Source organism: Leopardus geoffroyi, chromosome D2 (genome assembly GCF_018350155.1).
Source record: "Leopardus geoffroyi isolate Oge1 chromosome D2, O.geoffroyi_Oge1_pat1.0, whole genome shotgun sequence".
Taxonomy (NCBI): Eukaryota; Metazoa; Chordata; class Mammalia; order Carnivora; family Felidae; genus Leopardus; species Leopardus geoffroyi.
The window spans coordinates 48,544,553-48,572,280 of record NC_059334.1 but is presented as its reverse complement, the minus strand read 5'-3'; the positions used below and the strand labels follow the sequence as shown (position 1 = coordinate 48,572,280).

Below are 27,728 nucleotides of genomic sequence, written 5' to 3'. Positions count from 1 at the left end.
AACTCTGTCAAAATGGGAGTCTGACCCCACTGGCCTCTGACCCCCCAGGGGCCTTTGTTATCACCTCATGGGCCCTCACTTCACACACACACACACTCTCTCTCTCTCTCTCTCTCTCTCTCTCTCTCTCTCTCGTCCTCTCTTTCTTTCTCTCCCTCTGGTGGCTCTCTCTCTCTGGCTTTCTCTCTCTCTCTCTCTCTCTCTCTCTCTCTCTCTCTGCCTGCTTCTCTCTCTCTCTCTCTCTCTCTCACACACACACACACACACACACACACACACACAATTACCTTTCTTCTCTCACATGTCCCATCCTAGAAGTGTGTTTAATATTACTTCCATGCTGCCTCGGCCCAGCCTGTCCTGCCCAAACTGTTAAACCAGCATCTGTAGCCCACCTCTACCTATATTTTAAAAGCTCCCGCGGGGATTCCAGTGTGCAGTCAGGGTTGAAACCACTGGCCTCAATGCCTCCCTTGGCCTCATCCTCCACTCAATTGGATGTGGGATCACGTCTATTTCCTGGGGTCTCTGAGTGTATCTCCTTCCCTCCCAGCTCTGTCATCTCTCCCCGGGACACTCAGGAACATCCTTCGACCTGCTTCCCCAGGATCCATCCCACACAGCAATTGGAAGTTCGTTCTCAAGCACACATACAGTTTTTTGGAGGCTCCTTCTATAAGGGCAAATCTAGTTCTTTTACTCCTCCATCTAAAATCCCTCAGGGATTACCCCAACTACAGGCGAGAGTCCAGACCACTCTGCCCAGCTCCCCTGCCCTCTCCCTTGCCCCCAGATGCAGAGGACACTTTAGCCATGTGCGCCCAGCACCAGTTTTCAGGGCATCTTCTTGCCCTTGCTTTGCATGAGCTATTTCCTCCACCTTGAATACCATCCTTCCTTTCTTGGCCTGGAGAAATCCAACTCCTCATTTTTAAGGACCTGGATGAGGTGACCCTTCTCCAAGAAGCACCTAGAAGCCCCTAGGCCTGAGTGAGGTCTCCTCCCCTGTGCTCCCCAGCACTGGCCACACAAACCACTGTTTCTCCAATGACACATCGACCCACCTTTCTCCACCTCTGCCATGTAACTTGGCCCCTTGAGCTATGGACTGTTTGGAAGGAACACAGCTAAGAAATCTTGAGATGGGCCCTCAGCCCCTCCTGGTACAGCACAGCTGGTCACATCAGCTAAGCCTCACTTCTGCTGGCTAAGGACCATGAGGTTCTAAGAAGGAGATAAGAGATGTGTCCCTGCATTCGAGGAGAGCACAGCCTGAGCCAAGGGGACTGGACCTCAGGGAGGTAGCTCAAAGCACCCCACCCCCACCCCAGGGAGATGAGGGGTGCATGGGAGAGGGCTCTAGGCCAGTGGAAGGTGATCTTGGGAAGCTAACATCTCTGAGCCTCAGTGTCTCACCCACAGCTCCTACTCGGGGTCGTTGTGAGAATATAATGGGGCCATGTGTCAACCCTGCATAGAGAATTTTCTCCCTAAAAACAGCATTAATTTCCATCCATTTTTGATAATGGGGTCAGGCCAGCCAGGACCTGGCTGAGCACCTGCCCTCAGATCGGCCTCTCCCCTCAAGGACTCATAGAGGGACCGTCACTCTGTCTGGTGTTACCTTGTCACGGAGTCCAGGAAGGCTTCACAGTAGAAGGGCATCTGACTTGGCCTTGTCACCGGCCAGGCACACAGGCAGGGGCCTAGAGGGATGGGACAAGGATGCTCTGGCAGGGTCAGCTCTGGGCAGAGGTCAGCTGAGGCTGGGCCTGCTCACAGGACGGAGTGAGTTGTGACATTTCCTGGGGGCATCAAAGCAGGAGCAGCTTGTATGTTTACTCACTGTTTGCAGCCCCGGAGTTCGATTGCAGGAGGTTGGCAGGCTGATAAGGGAATGTACCTTGAAAGGAAATTGAGAAAAAGAGCTTCCTTCCTGGTAAGGTAGTACAGTGCAGAAATATGACTGAGTTCAGGGAGAGGTGACCAGCCTGGTGCCAAGACCAAGGTGCTCGACCCTTACCCACTGTGCATTTCCTGCCAGATGAGACCAGGTGGAGGCAGCTCCTTGAAGGAGCGTCCCCAAAGTCACAGGGGCACCTCGCCGTAAGCACAGACATCTTCCTGGGGGCCGGGGGCAGCATGGTTACAGCTTTCATGGACTGCTCTGGACCTGCATTTGCAGTGCTCAGTGAGAAACAGGGAGATGGGCGAGAAGTCAGAGCCACGTTGCAGAAGTGTGGCCTGGCAGCCTTTGAGGGCCCGATGAGAGAGCCCAGAGGCGGGGAAGGGGCTGACTGAAGACGGAGAGTGGGAGAGTAGGGAAGAATGCAGGCTGTGGTGTGGATGGACCCGGGATCTTGTTGGAATTCATCAAAATGGGGAGAGACTGAGGGGGGCACCCAGGGCATCCTTGACGTGTGCATCTGGGTTATTGGGCAAATGGAGTGATCGTTACAAAGGGAAGCTGATGAGGGGGCGGGGGCGCCTTGGTGGCTCAGTCGGTTGAGCAACCGACTTCAGCTCAGGTCACGATCTCACAGTTCCTGAGTTTGAGCTCCACGTTGGGCTCGGCGCTGGCAGCGCAGAGCCTGCTTGCGATTCTCCCTCTCTCTATCCCTCCCCTACTTGTGCTTTCTTTCTCTCTCAAAATAAATAAATAAACTTAAAAAAAAAAAAAAAGGGGAAGCTGGGGTGGGGAAGAAGCAGGGGGTAGATGAGTTCAGCTTAGGGGCATTGCTGAGGTTGAAAGCCCCAGGCAGCCTCTGGAGGTGCCGTCCAGGCTCAGGGCCAAGGGCCAGAGGCTTTGTGCCAGGGAGGGGCCGGGGGGAGTGTGGTCTGACAGCTGTAACCCCATTACCCCCTGCTCCCGGCCCCCTAGACAAGTCTCTGCTGTTTGTTTGGAGACCAGGCAAAATCACATGTACGGCAGCTCCTTGAGGGGAGTTGGTGGTGAAAAGAAGGGATCAGGTGTCTGAGATGAAGAAGGTCAGGAGCCTAGAGGGGATAGAGGGGATGAGTGGATGGGGCAGAGTTCCAGCACAGGAGGGAAGAGGGGGAGCAGGGTGGTGAGGCCTGGGGTGGGGCCGTTCATTTCTCCAGAAACCAAAGCCGTGATGGGTTCTGTGCAGGAAGAAGACCCCACGCCCTCTTAGTGTCACCCCAGCTCAGAAACAAGTCGGCTCCACGTGACCGAAGCACTCATAGAAAATAGTGTTCTTCCGTTAACTTCACAAATGCTACCCAAAAGCCCCTGATCTGGGAAATTTTAAAAGCCGTGTCTGGACGTCTATATATCAACCCTGTTTACCTCTATCAAATTTTGTTCTAACTGATGTCTGGACGTCTATATATCAACCCTGTTTACCTCTATCAAATTTTGTTAGACAATCAGACATGCGTCCCATTGGAAGATAAATATGTTGGGGAAATGTGGAGGGGGGGCGACCTCCCACCTAAAAGGCAGACAACCTGGGGAATTTCAATTATATTTGCTAAAGTAGCATTTTGTTGTTGTTGTTGTTGTTGTTGTTAAAAATGGATCATAAAAGGGGCGCCTGGGTGGCTCAGTTGGTTGAGTGTCCGACTTTGGCTCGGGTCATGATCTTGCAGTTCATGAGTTCAAGCCCCACACCGGGCTCTGTGCTGTCAGTACAGAGCCTGCTTTGGATCCTCTGTCCCTCTCTCTCTGCCCCTCCCCCTGCTTGCACTCTCTCAAAAATAAATTTAAAAAATTTTTTTTAAAAAGGATCATAAAAGAAGACATAACAAAGCATTAAGTATGGTTTCCCTAAAAAAGGGTGTGTTCGGCCGTCAGATTACTTTGGAAGACCTTGCAATGTCTTCAGCAGTGGTTCTCAAACCGTAGCTTGCAGCAGAATTCTCGGGGCGGGGGGGGGGGGCGGGCAGCTTGTTAAAAATCTGGATTTCTGGACCCAACCTCCAGAGTTTCTGATTCAGGGGGTCTGAGGCAGGGCCTAAGAATCTGCATTTTTAACAAGGTCCCATGCATGCTGATGCTGTAGGTCTGGGGACCACCAAGAACCCCTGCTCTCCAGGACTGTTAGGCCTTGAGAAATCCTGGTGTAAAGAAATCTGTTTAAGGCCCCTGTGCTCTCCCAATTCCTCAGACTGGCTTGCCTTTCTGGGCGGGAGACCCCACGGAGCAGGTGTCCCACAGGGCACAGGTGGGAGGAGGACCTTTCCCCTTCTTATTTCCTCACTCCCCTGTGTCCTTCTCAGCTCTTCACTTTAGTTAGCTCCACTGGCATTTATGGAGTGCCTACTGTATGCCTGGACCCTGGAACTGTTCTCAGTACCAGTGGTCCCTGTCTTTTCTTTTCCTGTGCCCCTCCCCCACGTCTACCTCAAGCCTGCCCCGGGACTAGAAAAAGAAAACGCCAACTCCTGCCATGAAACAAACTCAGTAAAGGAAGGTGCAGTTTTAACTGAATGTGGCTGTTTTTGCAAGGCTCATTCTACAGTAGCTGAGCTCCTCCTGGACACTGGGCAGCTGCCCCAAGCCATCCTTGCTTAAGGTGGTAAGGACAAGCAATCAGCCAGGCTGCCCAGTGAGGGAACAGGAGTCCAGACACCTTCTCTCAAGCATTCTCATGCACGTGGATCTGTGTGGGACATTGGTAGACACAGGTTTTGATCAGGGCGTCTGAGTGGGGAGAGAGTCTGCATTCCCAGCAAGCCCTCGTGCTGGTCTCTGGACCTGACTCAGAGCAGCAAGTGGTTGTACTTTGCTTTCCTGGGGGAAAAAAAATCTACTCATCTATTAAAATTACAGTAACAAGTATCAACCCATCACTTGTTACCCTTCAAAGCAAAAGGTTGCCTCATTTAGAGCCTGGCAACCAGGGTTGATTCAAACTCTAGCTGTCATCTTGGGAGAGCTGTTTCGGTTTCCTCTCTGTAAGATGAGACTGATGAGGCCTAGCTGCTAGAATTAAGAGATTTAAGTGAGCTCCTGTTTGCAGTGGCCCCACGGTGCTGTCCGGCACACCGTTAGGTGAATTCCCTCCAGTGTCTCCATTCTGGATGCTAGGGAGGACTTTCTCCTCATTCCTGAGCCCAAGGCAGGAGCCGGCTGGGGAGCTGCCTCCTCAGGCACTGCCACTGCCCATTTGCTAGCTCTGCTGGGCTTCCTCTACCCCTGTGGGAGCAGGGCTGGAGGAGCCACTCCTGCTCCTCCTTTGACAAATGCTTATTGAGCTCCTGGTGGGGTGGGGCCAGAGAGGAATCAAAAGTGGCCTTTTGGTCCAGCTCCAAGAAACTCACAGTATAGTGGGACCAAGTTGTGGATAGTTCATCATAATAGCGTGGAGTAGCTATTCCTTAGGAAAGGAGTGCAGGGGAGGAAGTAACTCGGGGCGGGGGGAGGGGGGCTGCATTAGAAATATGCTTTCCAAGAGAGAAGATGCCCAACCTGGGTTTTGAAGGATGCATAGGAGTTTACTATGCTGATTGGAGGAGTAGAGGGCATGGCATTTTAGGCAGTGAGAATTCTGGTGAGCCAGGGGGACCAGAGTAGAGGTCTGTGTGGGGAAATGGTCAGAAGGTGGGCAAGGAGCCCAGCCTTTACCTGAGAGGGGGAGGGGGGGGAAGTACCGTGGTGGTCCAAGAGGCTCAGCATTTTAGTGTCAAGAAGAAAGGAGCTGGTTGTCAGATGCACTAGAGAGATCGGGGGAGGTTAGGGCTGTAGGGCCCTTCGGATGCAGCCACTAGGAAGTCACCAGTGCCCTGGATGAGAGCACTTTCCAGGGACAAAGAGGACAGGAAGAAAAGACCAGGAAGGAGGTGAGGATTCTTCCGTGAATTGGGTGTGAAGGAAGAAAGAGGATGAGTGAATGAGAGAGGAAGACCCAGTGGAAGGAAGACGGTAAAGTGCTGTGCTGTAGACAGGATTTTGGACTTGTCTGCTGGTCCCCCAGAACGGCAGTACCTAAGGCTGCAGCCTTTAATATTAACGGTGAGTGATAATTATGGCACGACTTGCTAATGTCTGTGGAATTCTTTTTATGTACCAGTGTTTTCTGTACATCATGTCAGCCCTGCGAGGCAGGGGCAGTCATGTGCCCGTTTCATAGATGAGAAAACTGAGCCACAGCAAGATTAGGGACTCGCCTAGGGCCACGTGGCCGGGAGGCGATGGGGCTGGGATCTTAGGCTGGGCCCTTAACCCCTGTGCTGGCCAGCACCATCTCAGCTGCCATCTGTCGGGGACTCCCAGCCCCATGCAGATTTGTGTCCAAACACAAACACTTGGGTCGGGGGTTCTGAGACCCCCTGGTCCGGCCCCCGACCAGTGCCTGGCAGTCCCCTGTGCATGGACGGTTCCTGACAGAACCCGCAGACCCAGAGCCTCGCTAGCCTGCATCCCCGCAGCCCACGCCATAGCGTGCCACTGTGCCCATGGTTAAACCCGGTCCCGCCTGCGGAAAACAAACTTGTGGCCGAGGTCGCCAGAGACACCCTCCCCGTTGAACCTCCAGCTCGGGGCAGTCGTTTCCATGCCACTTCTGGATAACTCCGGTGGCTTGTGTCCTCCGGGCCACCTGCTCTGCCTGGAACGCGGCTAGCCCTCCTCAGGAAGCTTTGCCCCCAGCTCCAAACAGCCAAACTGTGAAGTGGAAAATGGAGAAGCTGTTAGAAGGAAAGGGGCAGGGGAAGACCCCTGTCCTGCCTCAGAGCAAGCACGATCCCGCCTGGCTGTGTGACCTTGCGTGAGCCAGGCGCCCTCTTTTGGGCAGGTCCTCTTCGTGCCGTGACAGACCTTTGAAGCCCCGGTATTCCTGTTGCGATAAGCACGTGGAAATGTTTTGCCTGTAGATGACATGCAAATATTTTCCTCCTAATTCCACTTCTTTCTGAGTCTCTGGCTTCCTCCGAGTACTGCCACACCCCATCGTGTTGTCAGTGCCAGCTTTCTGTTTTGAAGTTAGAGAGACCCAGCTGGGGAGACCGTGAGCCACATGGGGCTGTGACTCACCCCTGGTTCCTCACAAGATCCCCCAGGGCCGAGGACCTCTTTCCTGGGCACCATCTCGTACTGGGCTGGGCTGGGGCTGCCAGGATTGTAGAGGCCTGGGAAGGCGTCTCCTCCCTCAGAGATGAGTCCTTTTCCATCTGACAGTGGGTGTCACAGGGACGTTTGTTCCTCTAGTGTAACAGTGGTTCTGTGCCAGGAGGCTCAGCCAACGGGGGAGGTGGAGGAGGAAGGGGCAACAAGTCTGAAAGAAGCTTCCCTGGGGGCCTGCCTAGCGGTGGTGAGGCACAAAAGCAAGTGTGTAAAATAAACATGTGTGGGGAAAACCCCAAAAAAACCCCAAAACACAAAAAACAAGCACGTGTATAAAAGGTCCTCCTTCCTGGGGAGGGGTTGGGGTAGAAGGGTCGAAGACACCAGCCTAGAGGAAGACACCAGCGTCATTCTCCAGCCCCCCGGGGTGCTGAGCACCTGCTGTGTCTGCCACTCTACCCAGGCTGCACTCCAGCACCTTCCAAGGACTACAGCCTGTCAGTAGCCTGCAAGGCAGCTGGGTCATCCAACTCACAGAGAAGTCAAGGCCCACCGAGGTTACCAGGCTCGTGGCCCCTCGGCTCGCTCCTGGGCAGTGTGGGCTCCTAGGGGGTCCCAGGGTGGCATTTGTGAGACTGAGGGGAGATGCGGAGGGGAGTCATAAAGGCATGTCATGTTCTGCCTCGGGTGCCTTTTCCATGTCTGGCAGGGCTGGGAGGGGCCCCCTGAGTTTCCTGCTTATCTGCCAAGTCGCCGCCCTCATGCATGCTCCCTGGTGCCTCGCCTGCAATGAGACAGCCATCTGTCCCCATCAGCCAGATGGACTCTGGACAAAACACCCAGACTTCAGTCCTTTGATTCTGCTGGCAAAGGTGTGCGGTGGCTTTGGGACTCCTGAGCCTTTCTGTGACAGCACTTGGGCCCCAGCCAGCACCTCCCCTATCCCCCTCGTCCCCCAAGTAGTGAGTCCAAGGAGGTTCCCTGGGCCTGCACGGGTTAGGGCTACTGCTTCCGGGAGGGGCTGGGCTCTGCTTGGGAGGTGGGTGGATAGGAAGGGGAGTTCCCTGGCGCCGGCCAGCTTGGTCCCCTGCCCCAGGTATTTGCACTGCCCTGCTCAGTGATCCCTGCTGCCTGAGCCACCGGAGCACCTGGAGGTCTAGGCTCAACACTGAGCAACACAGACTCGCCCTTGCCCTCCAGGGGACTAAGGCAGACTCAGGTATTCGTGTTTACTGTACGTAATCTGCCATCAGCACTGCAGACATAGCATCACAGGCAGCCCGGTCTGGGGAAGGGGCGACTTCCCTGAGATCAAAGGAGGAGTTGGGGGTACTCCAGGCGAGCCCTCCAGACACCCCATAGGCTCAGGAGGTGACAAAAGGGGCACTGGGTATTCCACGCAAAGCCCCAAGCGAGGACATACAGGTAGGAGTCTTCGACTCTGGAGGAGTGGACAGTGAACATTGACAGTGGGGAAGAGACACGATAACTGCCTGGTATCCTCAGCGGTGGGTGTGGCCGAGAGAGAGAAACTAAGGCAGAGTGTGTCCCATGAGCACTGGCCAGAATTCCCTTGCCTCTGTTCTTCATCTTGCTTGAGCTAGTAGGGAGGTCTGGGACACCTCTCACTCTTCCCCACCTTCCCCAGGCCTATCCCACAGTGGCCTCCTCCAGCCAGCCCCTGGGATTGCTCAGGCCTCTCAGATCTCACTCTTGAGTACCTGCAGCCTGCATTTTAAATTCATCAAGCTCCTGTCCTGGCTTATTTTGCTATCCTGTGTAACGAGCATTTGGAAAACTATCTCCCTCAGCACCAGGCACAGAGCCAGAGTTAAGCAGAAAGCAAAGGATACGCTCGATGGAATCCCTCATCCCCTAAAACCCCAGGAGACTAGGTAGAGCAGCTGCAGAGGAGATAACGGCGCTCTGTGCCTGGATGCTTTGCACCGGGGTGGGGGGCAGCAAAAGTTTGATGAGTGAATGAATGAAGGCATGGACGAAAGCAGGCGTGGATGGGACAGGAGGCACTGTGGACAGTTCTCAAGGGCAGCAGCCAGTCTCTTTCATAGGGGAGATGCTGTAGGGAGAGCATCGGTGTAGGTACCTGTTTCCGTCCTGGTTCCACAAAGCTGCCCCCTCAGAGCTGCCCTGGGTTCATTTCCTTGCTGCCCAGGAGGTGTCTAGAGGCCTCATGAGACCACAATATGAAGGGGCTTTGCAGAGGGGGGCAAGGCCAGAGCGAGTGCCAGTGGGGACGCTGTCTCCTGGTCTGCAGGATGGAGAACCTGTTCATCAACCGCTTCATGCACATGTTCCAGTCTTCCTGGAGCGACTTCGCCGACTTCGAGAAAATCTTCGTCAAGATCAGCAACACTATTTCGGGTGAGTGTGCCTTTGGGGTCTCTCGTGGTGCTGGGGAGACTTGCCTGGGAACTGGAAAGGGCTGTCCCGCCCCACTCCAACAGGCTGGGCACCCGTGCCCCGGGTCCCGCGTTCACTGGCCTTCACCCTCCTGCCCAGAGGTTTCTCCTCCTTTGGACACTCAAGACTGAGCACCCTCACCCTCGCTTCATCAAGTCTCAGAAATATCAGAGCTTTGTGTTTACACGAATCGGCCATTTGTGGCGCTTCTGAGCAGAGTAAAGGCAGAACGGAGCTTGTGTTTTAAGGATTTGCATGAAAGCGACTTTGGGTTCCCTTGGAGCAGGATGTGTTTGGTGAAGCAATAGCATTGTACTTGCCAGGGATAGCACGGAAGGAAAACACGGCAACAGAAACATAAGGAAATGGGAATGATGGGTGAGGGACAGATGTTGAAGTAAGCACCAGGTGAAATCTGCCTTTGTGGACTCCTCCCCAAGACTCCCCCGCCTCTGCTCCCCTCCTTCCCCCTCCATCTCCCTCCATCCGGGGTGGAAGGCCTTGAGTCCCTTTGTCCCCAGAGGCACAAGGTTGTACAGCAGATCTCTACAACATATCCATCTTGCTTAACTAAAAGTTATACTCACTGATCTGTATCTCCCCATTTCCCATCCCCGGCCCCAGCAGCCACCAGCCCACTCCTTGATTTTATGGGCTTGACTGTGTTAGACAGCACATGTGAGTGGAATCGTGTGATATTTGTCTTTCTGTGACCGGCTGATCTCACTCAGCATAATGTCATCTCCACGTTCACCCACGACGTTCATCTCATATTGCAGAATATCCTTCTTCTTCTTCTTAAGGCTGAATGCTATCTCATCATATGTATACAACACACTTCCTTTATCTGTCCCTCTGTAAATGGACACTTAGGTTGTTTCCGCATCTTGGCTATTATGAAGTGTGCTGCGGTGACCATGGGAGTGCGGATTTCGCGTCCAGATCCTGATTTTAATTATTTGGGATAAATACTCAGAAGCAGGATCATTGGATCCTACAGAAGTTCTATTTTTAATTTTTTGTGAAGCCACCCTACTGTTTGCCACATCGGCCAAGCATTTTGCATCCCCACCAACCCATGCACAAGGGTTCCAGGTTCCCCGTGTCCTCACCAACACCTGTTGTCTTTTGTTTTTATAACAGCCATCCTGTCAGGTGTGAGGCAATATCTCATTGTTCTGAAACGCATTTCCCTGATGATTAGTGCCATCGAGCATCTCTTCATATACCTGCCATTTATTTGTATATCTTCTATGGAGAAATGTCTGTTAAAGTCCTATGCCCATTTGTTAATCAGGTTATCAGGGTTTTTTGCTGTGGAGTTTTAGGAGTTCTTTACCGATTTTGGAGATGATGCGTTATCAGATGTGCAGTTTGCAAGTGTCTTGTATTCTGCAGGTTGTTTTTTCACTCTGTGGACTGTTTCCTTTGCCGTGCAGAAGGTTTTTAATTTGATGTGATCCCATTTGCCCATTTTTGGTTTTGTTCTTGAGAAAGGGATTCCTCCGGAACCTTCTGAGCCATGAAGGGCAGCTCAGGGAAGACAAGGTGGTGCCATGGCCTGACCCAGTGGCCAAGCAGTTGGGCACAGCAAGCAGAGTTCCAGGTTGACCAGCTGTGCAGCAAACACCTGGGAGAAGGGACCCAGCAGTGACTCTGGCCCAACCAGCCAGGGTTGGGAGGGCTGCAGCCCGGGTTGCCCCCACTCGGAGCTCAGGCAGGGCCACGATCTTCTCCCCCATAGAGCGAGTCATGAAGCACTGGCAGGAAGACCTCATGTTTGGCTACCAGTTCCTGAATGGCTGCAACCCGGTGATGATCCAGCGCTGTACGAAGCTGCCTGAGAAGTTCCCTGTGACCACGGAGATGGTGGAGTGCAGCCTGGAGAGGAACCTCACCTTGGAGCAGGAGATCGAGGTAGGACCGGGTTGTCTGGTGATGCTGGCCAGGGCCAGCTCAAATGGCCAGGTCACCTTCTGTCAAGCGGAAACCACTTTCTGCTGGCCAGTGCTCGCCAGCCCACAGGCCACGATCTCCGGGCTTGTCTGCCGGGCCCATAGCGAGATCGGCTGCCCTCGGGGAAGCGATCTCTTCCCTTCCCTGGGCATTTATGGAAACTGTCATGACCAGTGCCGGAGGAGGGATTGAGGAGGATACTTCTCAATGCTCAGGGGCTGGGAATGTATCCATATTTTCAACATCAATGTCACTAACGGAAAGAACTCCCTCTGAGCAGGAGGTCAGTTGTGGGCCAGGCTTTGTGAGAGATGCTTTACACACACGGTCATCAAATTGTCACCCACCTTGCAAAGGTGAGGAAACTGGAGGAAGAAGCAAACCTTGTATCAGAACAGAAAAAGAAGGGAGAAAATGGATGGAATTTTTAACTTTCAAATTAGAAATGTTAGTGTCTCCTGGTTCTGCCCTCACCCTCTCCCCAGCCCTCCTCTTGGCTCACCTGCAGGGACTTAAGGGACAGGAATGGCCCTTGCTCTCCAGTCACTTGACCTCTTCCACCAGATCCAGGATAGCGGGGCCCTCGACACCTGTCCCCCCAGGTGTCTAGGTGGCATTCTGTTTCTGGTCACCACGTCTTGTTTGCTCAGCTTGCCTTGGGGCCCAGCTAGAGAGGGATGGTCTGTGCCATCTGTGGACAGACCTGCCAGCCCCACATCCTGCCTACCTGACTCTGGAGCCACCTGCCAGGCTCACATCCCTTGGGAGTCCCAACCCCCTCGCCCTGACCCTGCCCTGGCCCCAGCACACTACCTGGTCACATGGACAGTTGACAAGGACAACACATGCCCCCACACAGGCACACACTCACACATGCATGCACACAGAGCAGTATTCTTTTGTAGACTTAATTTCTGGATAGATTTATATTGCTTCAGGGGCCATAGGTTTCACAATTCAAATCAGAGAATCAAAGAACCTTGAAAGCCACAGAATCCTAGAACTGGAAGGGACTTAGTAGCTCTCTGGCAGGGGAACAGCTTCTGCCTGGGAGTCCTTGCCACCTCTGGAGGTGGCGGGGCGGGGGGGGGGGGGGCGGTGCTTTCTTTGTCAGAATGGTCATCTTTCCTGTGAGTGATGGTCTTGAGGTTTAGCTGTGGTTTTGGTCATGAAGCAATAATCTAATAGCTGCCACTGACTAGAGTCTTACACACCATCCATCTCATTCACAGACATCTGCCATCTGTTACACACACACTATCCCATCTCTTACACACACATCTCTCATCTCCTATGGCACAATTCCTCATTTCCTGAGTCAGTCCTTAGGGCCAGAAAAATGGAATACGAGGACCAAAAAGAGAGGACAGGGACACCAGACAGACAAAACACCAATGTCTACTACAGAATCCCAGAACATCAGAACTAAGAGATAGGATTTTCCCCCTCACTTTTCAGAAGGATGAAACTGAGGCCCAGAGAGACGAGGTGGGAAAAATAACAGAGAAATGCCCCGGGCACAGGCCCAAATCCTAGGCCTCTCGGTTCCCTGGCCTGGGTTCCCAGGGCCTCCTGTTAGCCTGGCATCATCACCTTAACCAACCTGAGTCTTCTTAAGATTTGAGCGGCAGCCACTCCTTCTGTGCAGTACTTATGATGGTCTTCAAACTCCGTCCTCCCCACCCCTGTCCCACATGCACTGCGGACAGACTGCTCCGAGCTCATCACTGATGTCAGATGATGGCCATGGCCCTTAAGGAGGAAGGTGGAGGAGGAAGGTCCTTAAGGACCAGGCCCTTAGCTCCTTTCTGGTCTTTGGTCCCCCTTGGCGGGATTCCTGAAGCGTGTGCTCGGTGGCCCAGCTGGCAGAGTTGTGGACACACATCTCACCTGAGCACCTGTGGACCCGATCTGCCACCGGTCCTCTACCCAAATTCTTCAAGCTCTTGACTGAGCGGGCCCCAGCTTTGTGGAAGGAACCCTCACAGCACTCAGGTTGGGCCCCCTCTAGAAGATCCAAGTGTATTCCGCAAAAGGTGGCTTTCTCCCTTCCCCAAATCCCAGGCACGTTCAATTTTTTTTTTTTTTTTTGAAGTATAATAACCACAGAAAAGAGGGGCGCCTGGGTGGTTCGGTCGGTTAAGCATCCGACTTCGGCTCAGGTCATGACCTCACAGTTCCTGAGTTTGAGCCCCACATCAGACTCTGCACGGACAGTGAGGAACCTACTCGAGATCCTCTCTCTCTCCCTTTCTCTCTCTGCTCCTCCCCCACTTGAACTCTCTCTCTCTCAAAATACACAAACTTAAAACTTTTTTTTTAATAACCACAGCTGACCCAGGAGTGTCAGCAAGCTCGATGCATTTTCACCAAGTGACCCCAGCATGCCACCAGCCTCAGACCAGGACACAGAACACCCTACCCAGGAACACAGACCCCCTCATGCCCCTGTAGGCTCTCCCCTGACCCTGAAGAGCCCACCCTCCTCCAAACCCTGAGGACCTCCTTGGACCCTGCAGACCCCGCCTCTGCAGACCCCGCCCCCCTGCCCCTTCAGCCCTGCCCCCCCCCCAGCAGAGCTTCCACCCCTGCAGACCTGCCCCTGTCTCTCCTCCAGACGCTCAACTTTGCCTAGTTGTGAACACCATGTAAATGGAGTCCTGCAGCGTCATTCTTTGGAATTTATGTTCTCTTGTGTACTTTATCTGCACTCTCTCTTTCTTGAAATCAACCTGCCGCTGTGGGTTTCAACATCTTTCACGAGGGTCTAGAAGCCTCCAGTTACAACAAATGCAGCATCCGCCACTGCCATTCCCTCACATCCCCAGAAAACCACCACAACCTCTGAAAGCTCTTGATGTGCCTCGGCCTCGAGTCAGGGGCCAGCACTATCAATTCTGAACTCCATTCAGACGCTGGGGCCTCGAAAGCGCCTCTCCCTCCCTTAGGCCTGATTCTCAGCTCCGTCCCTGGCTGAGACTGATGTGGACATATTTCCCCTTGCCTCCCACAGCAGGGGAACATTTTCATCGTGGACTTTGAGCTGCTGGATGGCATCGATGCCAACAAAACGGACCCCTGCACTCTGCAGTTCCTGGCAGCGCCCATCTGCTTGCTGTACAAGAATCTGGCCAACAAGATTGTCCCCATTGCCATCCAGGTAGGCGGCCCACCCTGCTCCCTTCCCGGACGGCTCTGCCCTCGGCAGCCAGGGCCTGGGGAGGAATTTTCTAGGTGTCCACCGGAACCTCCAGGAGGAAGAGGCCACTCTGCTTCTCCTCTCCTCGGGAGGGTGCCAAGAGCTGAGGCCTCTGCCAGGTGGACAAGAAAAGCCAGAACTTAGGGCTCCCTGCCAGCCACGGGGAGGGCTGTCCGTGAGGAGCAAAAAGGGCTTCCCTCCCCCAAGATACACTGGACATCTTCCTGCAGAGCCAGGTCCTCCGCTGAGGACATACCCTGGAATAACACACTACACCCCGCCCCCACTCCCAGCATCCTGGGAGTTGGGCGGGGGACACAAGTCCAAACACCAGAAGGGGCCAGGCAGAGGACGCTGTAGGATGAGCTGGAGATTTAGGCCACAAGGGGGCATCATGGAGGCTGGCCTCACAAACCAGCCCAGTCCTGCGATGCTGCCTTCTAGTGTCCACGGGTTGTTCTCTACCAAGGAGGAAGGAGAAGGAGAGAGGAGCAGTCTGGGGAGAAGAGGCAGGGGCAGAGCGTCACCTCTCCCATTCCTGGCTGCCCTCTGCTTCCTCAGAGCACCAGGCACATTGTGGCCACTGGTATTCAGACAGCAGGAAAGAACCCCCACCCAGGACAGCACCAGATGTAGGTCTGTGAAGGGGGACTGCTGCACAGGGGCCCCCATGGGGAACAGGTGGACAGGCATTCAGCAAACTTTACTTTGAGCCAGCTGTGAACCGGGCATTGAGTGCTGCGGGCGTAATCACAGATGGTTTTGCCAGGTGCTCACCATGTGACAAGACTGTCCCAAAGGTGACACTGTCCACAATCCCTTACCTTCAATTCTGAAATCTAAAAAGTTCTAAAACTGCTAGGTTTTTCAAAAATTTGCAGCAAATTCATTGGCAGCAAAACTTGCTCTGAACCGAAAGGAGAGACTGTTTAGAAGCTTTGCCTCATTCGATGTGACAGGCGTGTGTAGCACTACCGAAATACGTGTGTTTGATTGTGAAATATTACAGGGCAGGGGAGAGAGGTGTCACATAATGAAGTACATGCACTGCCAAAATCCTAAAAATTCTGGATTCTGAAACACTTGGCTGTCAGGGTTTCAGAGCAGGCCCTGCCTCTGTTCACGTGGTCGTCATTACAACTCCAAGGACGGGGATCACTGCTGTGGATCATATTCAGCAGATGAGAAAACAGACGCAGGCCCACACAGTCCGTACAGCCGGTATTCACGCCAGGCCATCTGGCTCCAGAGTTCGCGCTCCCATCTCCTGGTCTCAGGAGCACATCTTCCCCCAGAGGGATTCCCAGCCTATCAGAGAGAAGCCCTGTGCTTCAGAAACTGAAGGGACAGGCAATGCAAGAGAAGCAAACAGAGCTAGGAGATCAAGGAGAGGAGCCATTGACCACGGGCAGGCACCTTGGAAGCAGCCTGTCCTCCCGAGACTCCTTGGAGGGGCCTGGAGTCAGGGGCCTGGCTTCAGTCCCAGCTCTGCCACTTGTTAGCAGGTGTGGGACCCTGGGCAAGTCACAGTGTTCCTGAATCTCTTCCCTCTACCGAAAATGCAATCTTTGCAAACTGTAAAGAACCACGAAAATGAAAGCAAGTAAATCCAAAATCTGGTTCTTCAAAAGGTCAAAGAAAATAAATCACCCTGTCATGAAGCTAATGAAAAGCGGGGGGGGGGGGGGGAGAGCAAAAATATACAAGATTAGGAATAAGAAGACATCATCGCAAGAGTGCTTTTTCTTTTTTAAGAGTAATAGCATGGCAACAAATTTGAAGAAGCTGAAAGGGATGGGTAAAAACCTGGCAAAGTATAAATTATTAGAAGAAACTGTAGAAAACAGGCCAGTATCCGTGTAAGTAGTTGGGAAGCTGACCAAATGTCTAGACTGGTGAAAGGCCCATGTGGTAAGCAGCTGAGCTCCAGCTAGCCTGTAAACAGCACACATTTCCAGGGCTCTTTCAAGTATTTCAGCTCCTGAATTCATTCTCTGAAGCTGGCATAACTTTCATGCTGAAACCCAAAACAGGCAGGCTCCAAAAAAGCTGAACAGAAGACCAATCCAAGTTACAAAGACAGATTTTAAAGGAAATCCAAATACGACATTAGCAAAGTGAATGTAGCAGTGTCATGAATGACTAATGGGTCATAACCGAGCCAGGTTTATTCCTAGATGTTTCAATAGCAAGAAAACACAATAAGGCTTCTGATTGTATCAAGTGACTCCAACAGGGAACTTAGTAGCATTTAGCAGCCCCAACTAGTAAATATTAAAATGTGCCAGAAGCAATCTATTTCCCTGCGATAGAGATAGGAAATCTCATTCAAAAATGGTAAGCCTCAAGCCATTTCTGTTAAAATCATAAATAAGAATGCTGATGTCACCACTGTCACTCAACATGGTCCTGGAGGTCCTGGAATCTGCGACAAAGAAGAAAATAATCAATGTGAGAAAAAGAGAGAGAGAGAGAGAGAACTATCTTTTGGTAATGATGTGATGGTGGACCTGGAAAACCTGACTCTCATTTGTCAAAAAGCTATTAGAATTAACATGTGGATTTAGCAATGCGTCTGGATACATATGCTCCTCAAAAGCACCAATTGCGTTTTGCCTGCTAACAATACAATATGATACCATATAAAGAAAAACTAACATCATTTTAAAGGCTGTAAAATGAAATCTTCACATGTGCTTTCTTTCATATTGAACAAGAGAAGTTTATGTCAGTCCTACCAAACTTAATCATATAAATCTAATGCACTTCCAATTAAATTTTCAATCAGGCTTTCTTTCTTTCTCTTTCTTTCTCTCTTTCTTTCTTTCTTTCTTTTTTTGGGGGGGGGTGAAAGGGAGATGTGAAAACCAAATAGAAGAAATTAAAGATACATATGGAACAAGAAGTGTCCAAGGATAGCCAACAATTCTTTGAAAAAGAAAAAAACAAGGAGGGCTTTCCTTGCTTGGTATTCAGGAATACCATAAGGTCCCTGTTCAAGGCAGGTGCTATGCATAACAGACAGAGTGGGGGGAACGGTATATAAAGAGGCCAGAAATAAGGCCAATACATAAGAATTTAAAGCATGACAATGGTGGTTTCTCAGTAAAAAGGGATAGAATTTCAGTGGTACTATCACAACTGTCTTCACATAAGGAAAAGATTAAATTGGACCCATATGTCATACTAGTTACAGAAATAAATTTCAGATGAAGTAAAGATTAAAATGGAAAAATAAAAGAGAATTTAGGAGAACAATGTATAATGTGGATGCTAAGGAGACTCCTTAAAGTAGAAACAGGAAACCCAGAAGTTATAAAGGAAAAGACAGGCATATTTGATGTGTAAAAAAGACATATGAATATCTATAATGTACACATAGTTGCTTCAAATTGACAAGGAAAAGGCAAATATCCCAATAGAAAAATGGGCAGAGAAAAGGAATAGACAATTGGAAGAAGAGGCGACATATGGAAAAATCAGCATATGGAAGAATCCCCCCATGTCACTAGTAGTTAAGGAAATGGAAATTAATTACAATGAGACACTACTTCTGACTCATTAGGTTGGAACCAAAAACCAGTGATAACACCCAACCTCTAGCAGGGACAACGCCGCCGCCCCCCCCCCCCCCCCCCCCCCCACTGGCCATGAGTCACGGAAGCCCAGGGAACGTTCACTCTCTAATCACAGGCAGGCCTGGGCAGCTCAAAGTCAGTACCTGGGCCTTCACGGGAGCAGGTCTTGCAGCACTTGTGGGGTGCGCCTCTTTGAGGTTCTGGGTTGCAATGGGTGGTCAGAGGGTCCGAGGGAGGGGCCGGCATGGCCAGGGGGGTAGGAGGGGCTCAGGGCTGTGCAGTTCACTGAGCGGGTGTGTCCCAGCTGGAGGAGCCCACAGTAGGGCCTGCCTGTCCCTAGCACAGCCATTCCCGGCCCAGTCAGTAGAAATGAAGGCACTCATGGTAAGGACGCATGTGTGAGGGCATCAGGCATCCAGGCATTGTTCCTGGAGGGAAAACAAACTTGAAGACAATCTGAAGGCAGTGGAGGATCAATTGAATGAAATCGTGTATGTCCAGACGACAAAATGTGATGCCACCTTTGCAAGGAAGGAATTGGACATATGGCAGCTGACCTGAGGGGCTTCCACAATGAGTAACTAAGCAGAAAAGCAAGACACAGGGCAGAGATCATCTCATATACAGAACCTGAATGCAGGACACGGCGTACCATACACATGACAGGACCAGCACTCGTGTCCTGTGGGGACACGTGGGAAAGTGCAGAAGGGAACACTGGGATGGACTGGTTGGGGCACAAGTGAGCCAAAGAAAGAAGAGAAAGACATTCATTGTAACAGTGTCCAATTTACGGAAAGCTGAACAGACAAATATGCACCGAAGCCAAGAAGCTCGATGATGGGGGGATTTTTTTATTATGTTGTTCCGAAGTGACTGCAATTTTTTTTTTATCAATAAGTTTCTAATCATAAACAAAAAGCGACTTTGTGAACCAAAAAACAAACTTAAAAAACAAAACCAACAAGGTGTTCGGGACACGTTCAGGCCACAGTGTCACTGAGCCTGGGCAGGAGGGGGGAAGATAGAAGAATGGGTAGGAGGGGGATGCCCAAATCAGCGCGGCCATTGAGGCCAGTGTAAGAGTTCAAGGGGAAAGCATGTGAGACTCTGGATTAGGCAGTACAGCGGAGAGAAAGGCTGAAGGCAGTGCTTAAGAAGGAACAGAGCATGGGTCCCAAGCCAGCTCAGCTCTTTATCCACTGGGTGACCTGGAAGAAGTGCACAACCATTCTGAGCCTCAGTTTCCCCTTACGTAACATGGCAAGGAATACCTGATTTGCAGGGTGTTGGTATTATTCATGTTGAAATACTATTTTAGACATATTGGGTAAAATAAAATTACATCATTAGAAGAAATTTCACCTCAGTTTTTTTTTTTTCTTTACTTTTATTACTGTGGCCGCCTGAAAATTTTAAATTCCACGTGTGACTCACATTGTATTTCGACTAGATAGCACTATTTTCAAAGGAGAGACAGGGAAATTACCTTCCAAAATACTTAGCGTGACCTTGAGGAGTCCAGCAGGTTTGGCCCCTCCCCACGGTCTCAGCAGCTGTCCTCCTGGGTCAGTCTGCAGTAGCCACACCGTCTCTGAAGAGCCCAAGGCCCAGCCCAGCCCCAGCCCTGGCCCGCAGTTCCAGCAGCCCGAATGCTGCTCCCTCCACTCCAGAAAATGCCTTCTTATCCCAGGAAGGCTAGGCCTCATCTCAAAGAGGAGGCAATAACAGAGCTCACGTGACATCACACTGTCAAGGCCTGAAGCTGTGCAGGCTGGTGGCTGTCATGAGCAAAGCTGGGGTCCAAGGATTGGTGGGCAGGGATGGCTGAACATAGGGTGACTTCAGCAGAGGCGTCAGCGGCCACATCATGGAGTTTGGGGGTTTTTCTTTTCTGGCTTTAAGAGGTGACTGAGTGTTTTCAAAGAGGAGATTGACATAACAGGATTTGCATTTTAGGAAAAAAAAGGCACCCTGGCCCCACCTTGGAGGTGAAACTGGAAAGGCAAGCCTGGTCTCTCCTATAGGAGGCAACTGGCTGCGGGTCTGGGCTCAAGAGACTGTGACCTAGGCCACTGCATCCTGAGCGCCCAAGAGCCCTGGGAACTGGAGGCGCTCATCAAGGGCAAGAAGGGAAGTCAGGAACACCGGCCAGAGCCTGGGGAACAGCAGCCTTTAAGGGAAGAAAAGAGGAAAGTGTGGGCCATGGAAAAGCAGCAGTCAGAGCAGCGGGCGGAAACCAGGAGGGAGCAAGCAGGCAAGGGAGGCGAGAGAGATGAAGGCAGGAGTAGAAACGCCAACCTGCTCCTTGCTGGTGTTTTTAGCCATGTTGTTCACGTGCCGTAACTCTGGGAGGTAAGCAGTGTTGCAGATGGAGGAACCAGAGCTTGGAGAGGCTCAGGAAGGTGCCCAGTGTCCTAGTGATGTCGCTGGGGTGGGAAATGCAAACCCTGGACCCTCTGCCCTCCTCCGTGAGCCTCTTGTGACTCAGAGACCACTGTTGTAAGGCACTTGGATTCTTCTGGGGTTTCCTGAGAAGCCAGGCTCTCCTGTAAGCTATGTAGAACAAAACATTGCCATGTATTCTCTTTCTTTAATGTATCAGCTCAACCAAGTCCCGGGGGATGAAAACCCGATTTTTCTGCCTTCGGATGCAAAATATGACTGGCTTTTGGCCAAAATCTGGGTGCGCTCCAGTGACTTCCACGTCCACCAGACCATCACCCACCTTCTGCGTACACATCTGGTGTCTGAGGTTTTTGGCATTGCCATGTACCGCCAGCTGCCCGCTGTGCACCCCATTTTCAAGGTACGGCAAGCTACAGCCTCAGCCGGTGGAGGAGGGCGTTGGGATATGGGGGTGGACGGAGGGAGGGAGGTGGGGCACTGGCACCCTCACAGGACTGTGGCTGGGAGTAGCCAGCAGACACGGGCCCCTGGAGAGATGCTCAGGGGGCAGTGCTACAGCTCTGAGCCTACGGGCTCCTGAGCACATGAAGTCCGGGCCTGGCCTGGGAGCAGAGTTGGAAGAGGCAAATGAGGTCAGTGTGACCCTTGTCTGATCCTAGGCGGTAGCCCTGCCCTTCTCTCTTCCTGAATCCTCCTGGCACTGACTGCTGGGGTGATGCAGGCCCTAAAGACCTCTCTGGGCCCGTTTCCCCATCCGTAAAGCAGAGCAAATAATACATCTGCCTCCTCGGATTATTGTCAGAGTCAAAATAGTTAACAAATTCGGGGAGCTTGAAACAGTGCCTAGCACATAGTTAAGCTTTGTACACGTGTTCACTATTCCCATTTTTACCATCATCACATCACTAAGCATGGAAGCTGCACCCCCCTCCCACCCCACCCCTGCCCCCGGCCTCCAGCAGCTACTCAGCAGTGAAGATCAGCATGGCCACCCTCACTTCCTCCCTCGGCCCTAGCATCACCCCTCCTCAGTGGACGGGGGTGCGGGACACCGAAAGGGCTCTGGGGGCACCTGGGAAGTGTAGACCTGGTCAGGAGGCCTGGGGGACCTTCTCCGAGGCCTTCTCCTTGCTCCTCCCTCCCCCAGCTGCTGGTGGCACACGTGCGGTTCACCATCGCCATCAACACCAAGGCCCGCGAGCAGCTCATCTGCGAGTACGGCCTCTTCGACAAGGTGAGCACCTCCTACCCACCTCCTGCAGGGCCCCACTTCTCCACGCCTCCAAGCCCACACCAGATTTCCTCTCAGGAGACGGGCCCCTCGGCACCACGATGGCGGTGGATGCCTGGGAAGGGTGGGAGGCTGGAGGAGGCGCTCAGAGGGAAGGCGTCCCGGGTCCTCTGGCCAGTCTCTGGCCCCTTCCACACCAGGGACCTCTCCTCTCCCAAAGGCACTGCCTGCTTGTCACTTCTTCCGCTGCCGGGCCGGTGTGGCCCATCGCCTCCTCCCGCTGCTCCGCCGTCCTCTGGCTTGCGGTGTAGATCCTGCCTCCTGGCACCTACTGCTGCCCTCCTGCTCTGCCGCCCTCACTGAGCACCACCGCCCACCCTCTGCGCTTCTGGGCAGATGCTCCCTCCCCTCCCTCCCCATCCTTCACCTGGCCCATTCCGACCCCCTGTGGCCTTCCCAAGCCTGGACCCTCCCGTCAGCCTTCACCACTGCCCTTCTTCCTCTTCCATCTCCTGTCAGTGAGGCAGCCAGGTCACCAGTAAGCCTCAGCCATCGTTTGGGTTACAAATGACAAAACCCAAGTCAAAGCAGCTGAAGCTGGAAAAGAAGTGTACTATCTCAAAACCCTGGACAATAGTGAGGTGAGGGAGCCTCCGACCCCTCCCAAAATGAACCCAGGCACTCAAATGGCCCCAGGGGACAAGCACACTGGTGGCACTCTACCACTCTTTAAAAACTGGTTGGCCTCATTCTCCCAGCCAGGCTCTGCAGACAGACATGGGCGGGGTAATGGCACCTCATCACAGGGAGCTCTAGGCTCTCATGTCCCCATATGGTGACCATCACCCCCCATCCAAATAGTCCAGGGACCAACTCTGAACAGTCGGGCTTGGGTCAAATGACCTGTGGCCCAATGTGTGGCACCCCAGTACCTGAGTCCTCCTTGAAGCTTCTGGGGCCTGACTGTTCAGCCACCATAAGTGCCTACATCTCAGCAGCTGGGATGAGGACCGGCATTCCTCCGTGGGCCTCTCTCCAGCCCTCACCTAAGCACACAACAGGCCCTCGAAAGACCCGTGTGGGTCATGGCAGCTGGTATATGCCCCTCTCTTCACCCCAGGGCAGCCTGTGCTCAGAACCAGAGCAGGCCCCGCCCTCCCACAGCTTCCCTCCCACCCCCGGTCTCTGCACACTCCCCTCCACTGCAGCTCCTTGCATGAGATCGGGCAGATGTGCATTTCTAGAACCACCTCTTTGGGCTGCCCTTGGCATTCTCGGAGCTAAGCATCCCTCCTACCCCACCTCCTAAACCCACAGGATGTGGGCTTGCCCCTCCATGTGCCTGGTCTCCCAGTACCCGCTCATGGTTTCTTACGGTGAGCCCTGGTCAAGAAGGAAGAGTGGCGACTGACCTCAGCTCACAGCGCTTTCTTCCCTCCCACTCAAGGCCAACGCCACAGGGGGCGGTGGACACGTGCAGATGGTGCAGAGGGCCATGCAGGACCTGACCTACACCTCCCTGTGCTTCCCCGAGGCCATCAAAGCTCGGGGAATGGACAGCACAGAAGACATTCCCTACTACTTCTACCGGGACGATGGGCTCCTGGTGTGGGAGGCCATCAATACGTGAGTGCACGCTGGGGCTGTAGGACCCACTCTGAGCGGGGTGTCCTGGAGGAGAAGAGCACCAGGGCATTGACAACTGACTCAGCAGGCCAGTGGATGGCTCCATTGTCAGGGCACCGATAGAGGAAGGAAGGTATGTGGGTGGGGGCGGGGGTGAGTGACCTGAGCCTGGACATTAAGGAATAAGTCACAGGGCCACCAGTGTAGCCCTGCCCTTGAGCTCAGGAACCCAGCCCTGCAAACCCTGGCCAAGTCACCCACTCCTAGCTGGGCCCTCCTCCTGAGCCAGGTTCACGGCCGAGGTGGTAGGCATCTACTACAAGAGTGACCAGGTGGTGGCAGAGGACCAGGAGCTGCAGGACTTTGTGAATGATGTTTATGTGTATGGCATGCGGGGCAAGAAGACCTCAGGTACAGACCACCCCCAGCTCTCCTTCTAGCTGTCTCTTCTGCTCTTTCCTCACCTCTGACTTTCCTCGGGCGATCATGGCCCATGACATCCATCTTAGCACTTGGTGCTGGGGCCAGAGCCCCCAAGTGAGCCCTGCCCACCAATATGTCTTATGGGGACATCTCAGGGACTCTCTGCAGCCACTGAAACCAGGGTCAGAAACATCCGGAACACTGGGCCAACCCTTACAGTGTCTTGTCCATGCCTGGGCCCCTCAAGCCCTTGTGTGGGGGTGCTCAGGTCCTGGGATAGGGTTGGGGGGAGGGTGCCTGTGGGTCATCAGTCCCTCCCCAGCCAGCCTCTGACTCTGCCTTAGGCTTCCCCAAGTCTATCAAGACCAGAGAGAAGCTTTCAGAGTACCTGACAGTAGTGATCTTCACAGCCTCCGCCCAGCATGCAGCAGTGAACTTTGGCCAGGTAGGCAAAGGCAGGATGAGTCCTCTGGGCAGGAAATTGCCAGAGTCACCTTGGCCGCTCCTAAAGGGCCCAGGCAGGGCCGCCTCTCTTCCTAGTCTTCTGGGGCTGATCTCCAGCAGCCTTGGGGCCAGAAACTACGCGTTCCCTGAGTGTATTCTCCCCACTAAGCCAAGGGTGCCAGCCAGAGTGGGGAACCGTGGCCCAGTCCTGCTGGAGCAGGAGGAGATGGAGGAGGGTGGGAGGCACCTGGGCAGTTGCTCTGTCGGGCAGGAAGGGGCATGGCCAGCCGCAGATGGGTGGTGGCTGGCTGAGGAGGCACCCCCATGTGTCTGTGGCTGTCCCTACAGTATGACTGGTGCTCCTGGATCCCCAATGCCCCCCCAACCATGCGGGCCCCACCACCAACAACCAAGGGCGTGGTCACCATCGAGCAGATAGTGGATACGCTGCCAGACCGTGGCCGCTCCTGCTGGCATCTGGGCGCAGTGTGGGCACTAAGCCAGTTCCAAGACAACGAGGTGAGCACTGGATGCCATTCTGCCCCTTCTAGGGGCAGGTCACCCAGAGTTAACCCATTTCTCCCTCTCTGGGCTTTGTGATTAAGGGCTTAGGCTGGACGCCTGCTCTCAGGGAGTCCTGACTTCCAGGGCTGGGGGTACGCAGGGGGTTCTTAGGTCTGCACCGGGTTGGAGCTCAGGGTGAGGGAGGGACAGGAGAGCACAGGCACTCTGCTCCACTGGTGACTCCCCGGAGGTAACGACTAAGAAGTTTCTGGGTATCCTTCCAGACATTCCCATGCACATACACCTTATTTAACCTAATGTCAAAGCTGGGTTTCTCAGTATCTCAAACACAACCCCATGGCATTTGCTCAGTGTTTCACAGAATGACTACCACTCCAACCACCCCCAGGCCTGTGGGCATTTTAGGGGGCATTTAGGTTGCTCTGGGGACTTTGCAAATGTGTTGGTCCCTCACTAACATCTTTTTTTTGTATATGTGTCTTTGCACACATGTTTAGTAGGGCCACAGGATGTAGGTAGAGGAATTTCTGGGTCAAAGAACGTTGAGATTGATCTGCCCTCCACAAACTAAGTCTAAAATCCCACCCTTTTCAGCCCTGGGTATGAACCTTTCCAATTTTAACAATCCAATAATTTTTCTTTAAATATGCCTAGTTTTAGTTTGCAGTCACCACGTGAGTATACAAATGAGCACAGCACCCCAACAGGGTGTGGCCATGGCTCTCCTGGGCTGGAAAGGCTAGTGCTAACCCCTGTGCCCCTGCTGGCTGGAGCCCAGATGGGAAGGCAGGGGTGCTACACAGGAACAGGGCCAAGCAGGACTGCACAGCCACATTCCCAGCACAGCTGGGACCACCGACAGCGTCCGCATTCACCTGCCACCATTACAAGCTGTTGTGGCCACCCTGCAGCACGGCAGTTATTTTGCCCATTCATCTGAAGACCCCAGCCCAGGAGCATTCTTGGGGTACTCTCAGCAGGGGGGCAGGTGGTGAGGGGGAAATGAGCAGGTGCTCCCTTGCTGACTTTCCAAGGGATCATCTCTGGGGGTAAGACAAGCAAGGCCTGTCAGTTTACACCCCCTTGTCAAAGAGTAACCTGTCTGTCTGTCTGTGTCTGGGCCCTTAGCTATTCCTGGGCATGTACCCAGAAGAGCATTTCATCGAGAAGCCTGTAAAAGAGGCCATGGCCCGATTCCGCAAGAACCTTGCTGCCATCGTCAGCGTGATTGCTGAGCGCAACAAGAATAAGAAGCTGCCATATTACTACTTGTCCCCAGACCGGATTCCCAATAGCGTGGCCATCTAAGTGGCCACCCGGGCCAGTCTCACTTGAAGACGGCCGACTACCCGCGACCGGGCTCAGCAGCCAGACTCCAGCCTGCCCAGGTGGGCAGGCACACCGGGCAGCCCTGGGGCAGAACTGCTGGCAGCCTGCTCTTCTGAGGCTGCCAGGATTCCTGGCAATTCCACCCTCAGGCCCCAGGCTGACTGGCTTCAAACCGAAGGCTGCCCAGGTTGGGCCACGTTCAGCCTAAGCTTTGGTGCATTTTCCAGTTTGTTCCCTAGTTTTCAGTGAATCCCACACTTTGATCAATGTGGATACGCTGCAGGGACGCGTCCTACACAGAGCAGGACTGTGTAGCTTCCTGCCTACGCATAGCTCAGTGCTTGCACGCCACTCAGCAACAGCAAGTCAGGACAACTGATAGATGTTCGTTCTTACTGGGAGACATGGAATGATTATTTTCTGTTCTATTTATGCTTGGTCCAATTTCTTGCATATAATAAGTATCCAGATGAATCCTTGTTGAATGAATTAAGAATTGGCTGTCATTAAAATAAAGGAATTCATTTAAAATAGGTGTCCTTCCGTGTATTATGTTCTAGTCACCCCCAAACAGCTCACATCCCCTTGCCCCACAGAAAAAGCCACAATCACTGTGATTCCATCTAGGCAAGAGCTTCCCCCTCAAACCCCATCGGGATAGAAGGTGGTTCCCCCTCTTCTTTTCCCAGAAACTCCTGAATTTTCTTCAGAATACATCTCAAATGTCATCCAGTCTGGGGAGGCATCTTTGCCCACAGCTCATCTATCTCCCAGGCCGTTGTCTAAACTTCTGTTGTCATCCTCCCACGCGGTCTCTCCCTTGGACCCAGAGCCCCTGGAGGACCAGGACCCCACCCACCTTCCTTGTGTGCCCCAGGGCTGGTTCCTCATTTTCCTCCTGCAAGGCACCTGACATGTTCTAGGCACTCTCTTGGAAGCTGGGGGATGTTTTCTCCAACAAGAGAGGACTCAAAATGACTTTTAACATGCATTTCTTGGGGCGCCTGGGTGGCTCAGTTAAGCATCTGGTGCTTGATTTTGGCTTGGGTCATGATCACACATTTGGGGAGATTGAGCCCCGTGGCAGGCTCTGCACTGACAGTGCAGAGCCTGCTTGGGATCCTCTCTCTCTGCCCCTCTCTCTCTCTCAAAATAAAGAAATAAACTTAAAATAAAATTAAAAAATTAAAATTAATAAAAGAAAATATAAAATGAATTTCTTTCCCCATACCCAAGAAGCAGAACCAGCCCTGAGTTTGGGCATGGTGATCCATTGTGTCGTCCTCCTACACACAGACCCAACCTATAATCCCCAGCCCCTGGCTTCAGAATCACCAACAGGGTCTCCAGAGTTCCTGTAAATGTGCTGGGCCAGAAGCTCAATGTCTAAGTAAAAGGTTCCACCAGGGCCAATATAGCAAAGGAGAAGGCATGCATGTGCTCCTGAAACCACAAGACCCTCTAAGGAAACTTGACCATTGGGATGGGTACCAGAGTGAGGCCCAGACCCCAAACTCCCTTCCATCCCTCTGAGAACTGTCCACACTGTGAGTGACCTTG

The 27,728-nt window shown here is 52.9% G+C and overlaps 1 protein-coding gene across 1 annotated transcript in view; it reads left to right on the top strand.

The window, feature by feature from the left end:
• ALOX5 (arachidonate 5-lipoxygenase) overlaps nucleotides 1–26,699 on the top strand; it is a 50,037-nt gene extending 23,338 nt beyond the window's left edge. Inside the window, exons 5-14 of the mRNA XM_045438067.1 lie at nucleotides 9,303–9,409; nucleotides 11,193–11,365; nucleotides 14,418–14,564; nucleotides 20,787–20,990; nucleotides 21,738–21,824; nucleotides 23,269–23,447; nucleotides 23,737–23,858; nucleotides 24,215–24,315; nucleotides 24,663–24,833; nucleotides 25,968–26,699. Of these exons, the coding sequence (XP_045294023.1) occupies nucleotides 9,303–9,409; nucleotides 11,193–11,365; nucleotides 14,418–14,564; nucleotides 20,787–20,990; nucleotides 21,738–21,824; nucleotides 23,269–23,447; nucleotides 23,737–23,858; nucleotides 24,215–24,315; nucleotides 24,663–24,833; nucleotides 25,968–26,147 (1,471 nt within the window). The 3' untranslated portion in view covers nucleotides 26,148–26,699. The remainder of the gene's footprint in view (nucleotides 1–9,302; nucleotides 9,410–11,192; nucleotides 11,366–14,417; nucleotides 14,565–20,786; nucleotides 20,991–21,737; nucleotides 21,825–23,268; nucleotides 23,448–23,736; nucleotides 23,859–24,214; nucleotides 24,316–24,662; nucleotides 24,834–25,967) is intronic.
• Nucleotides 26,700–27,728: the final 1,029 nt, after the last annotated feature.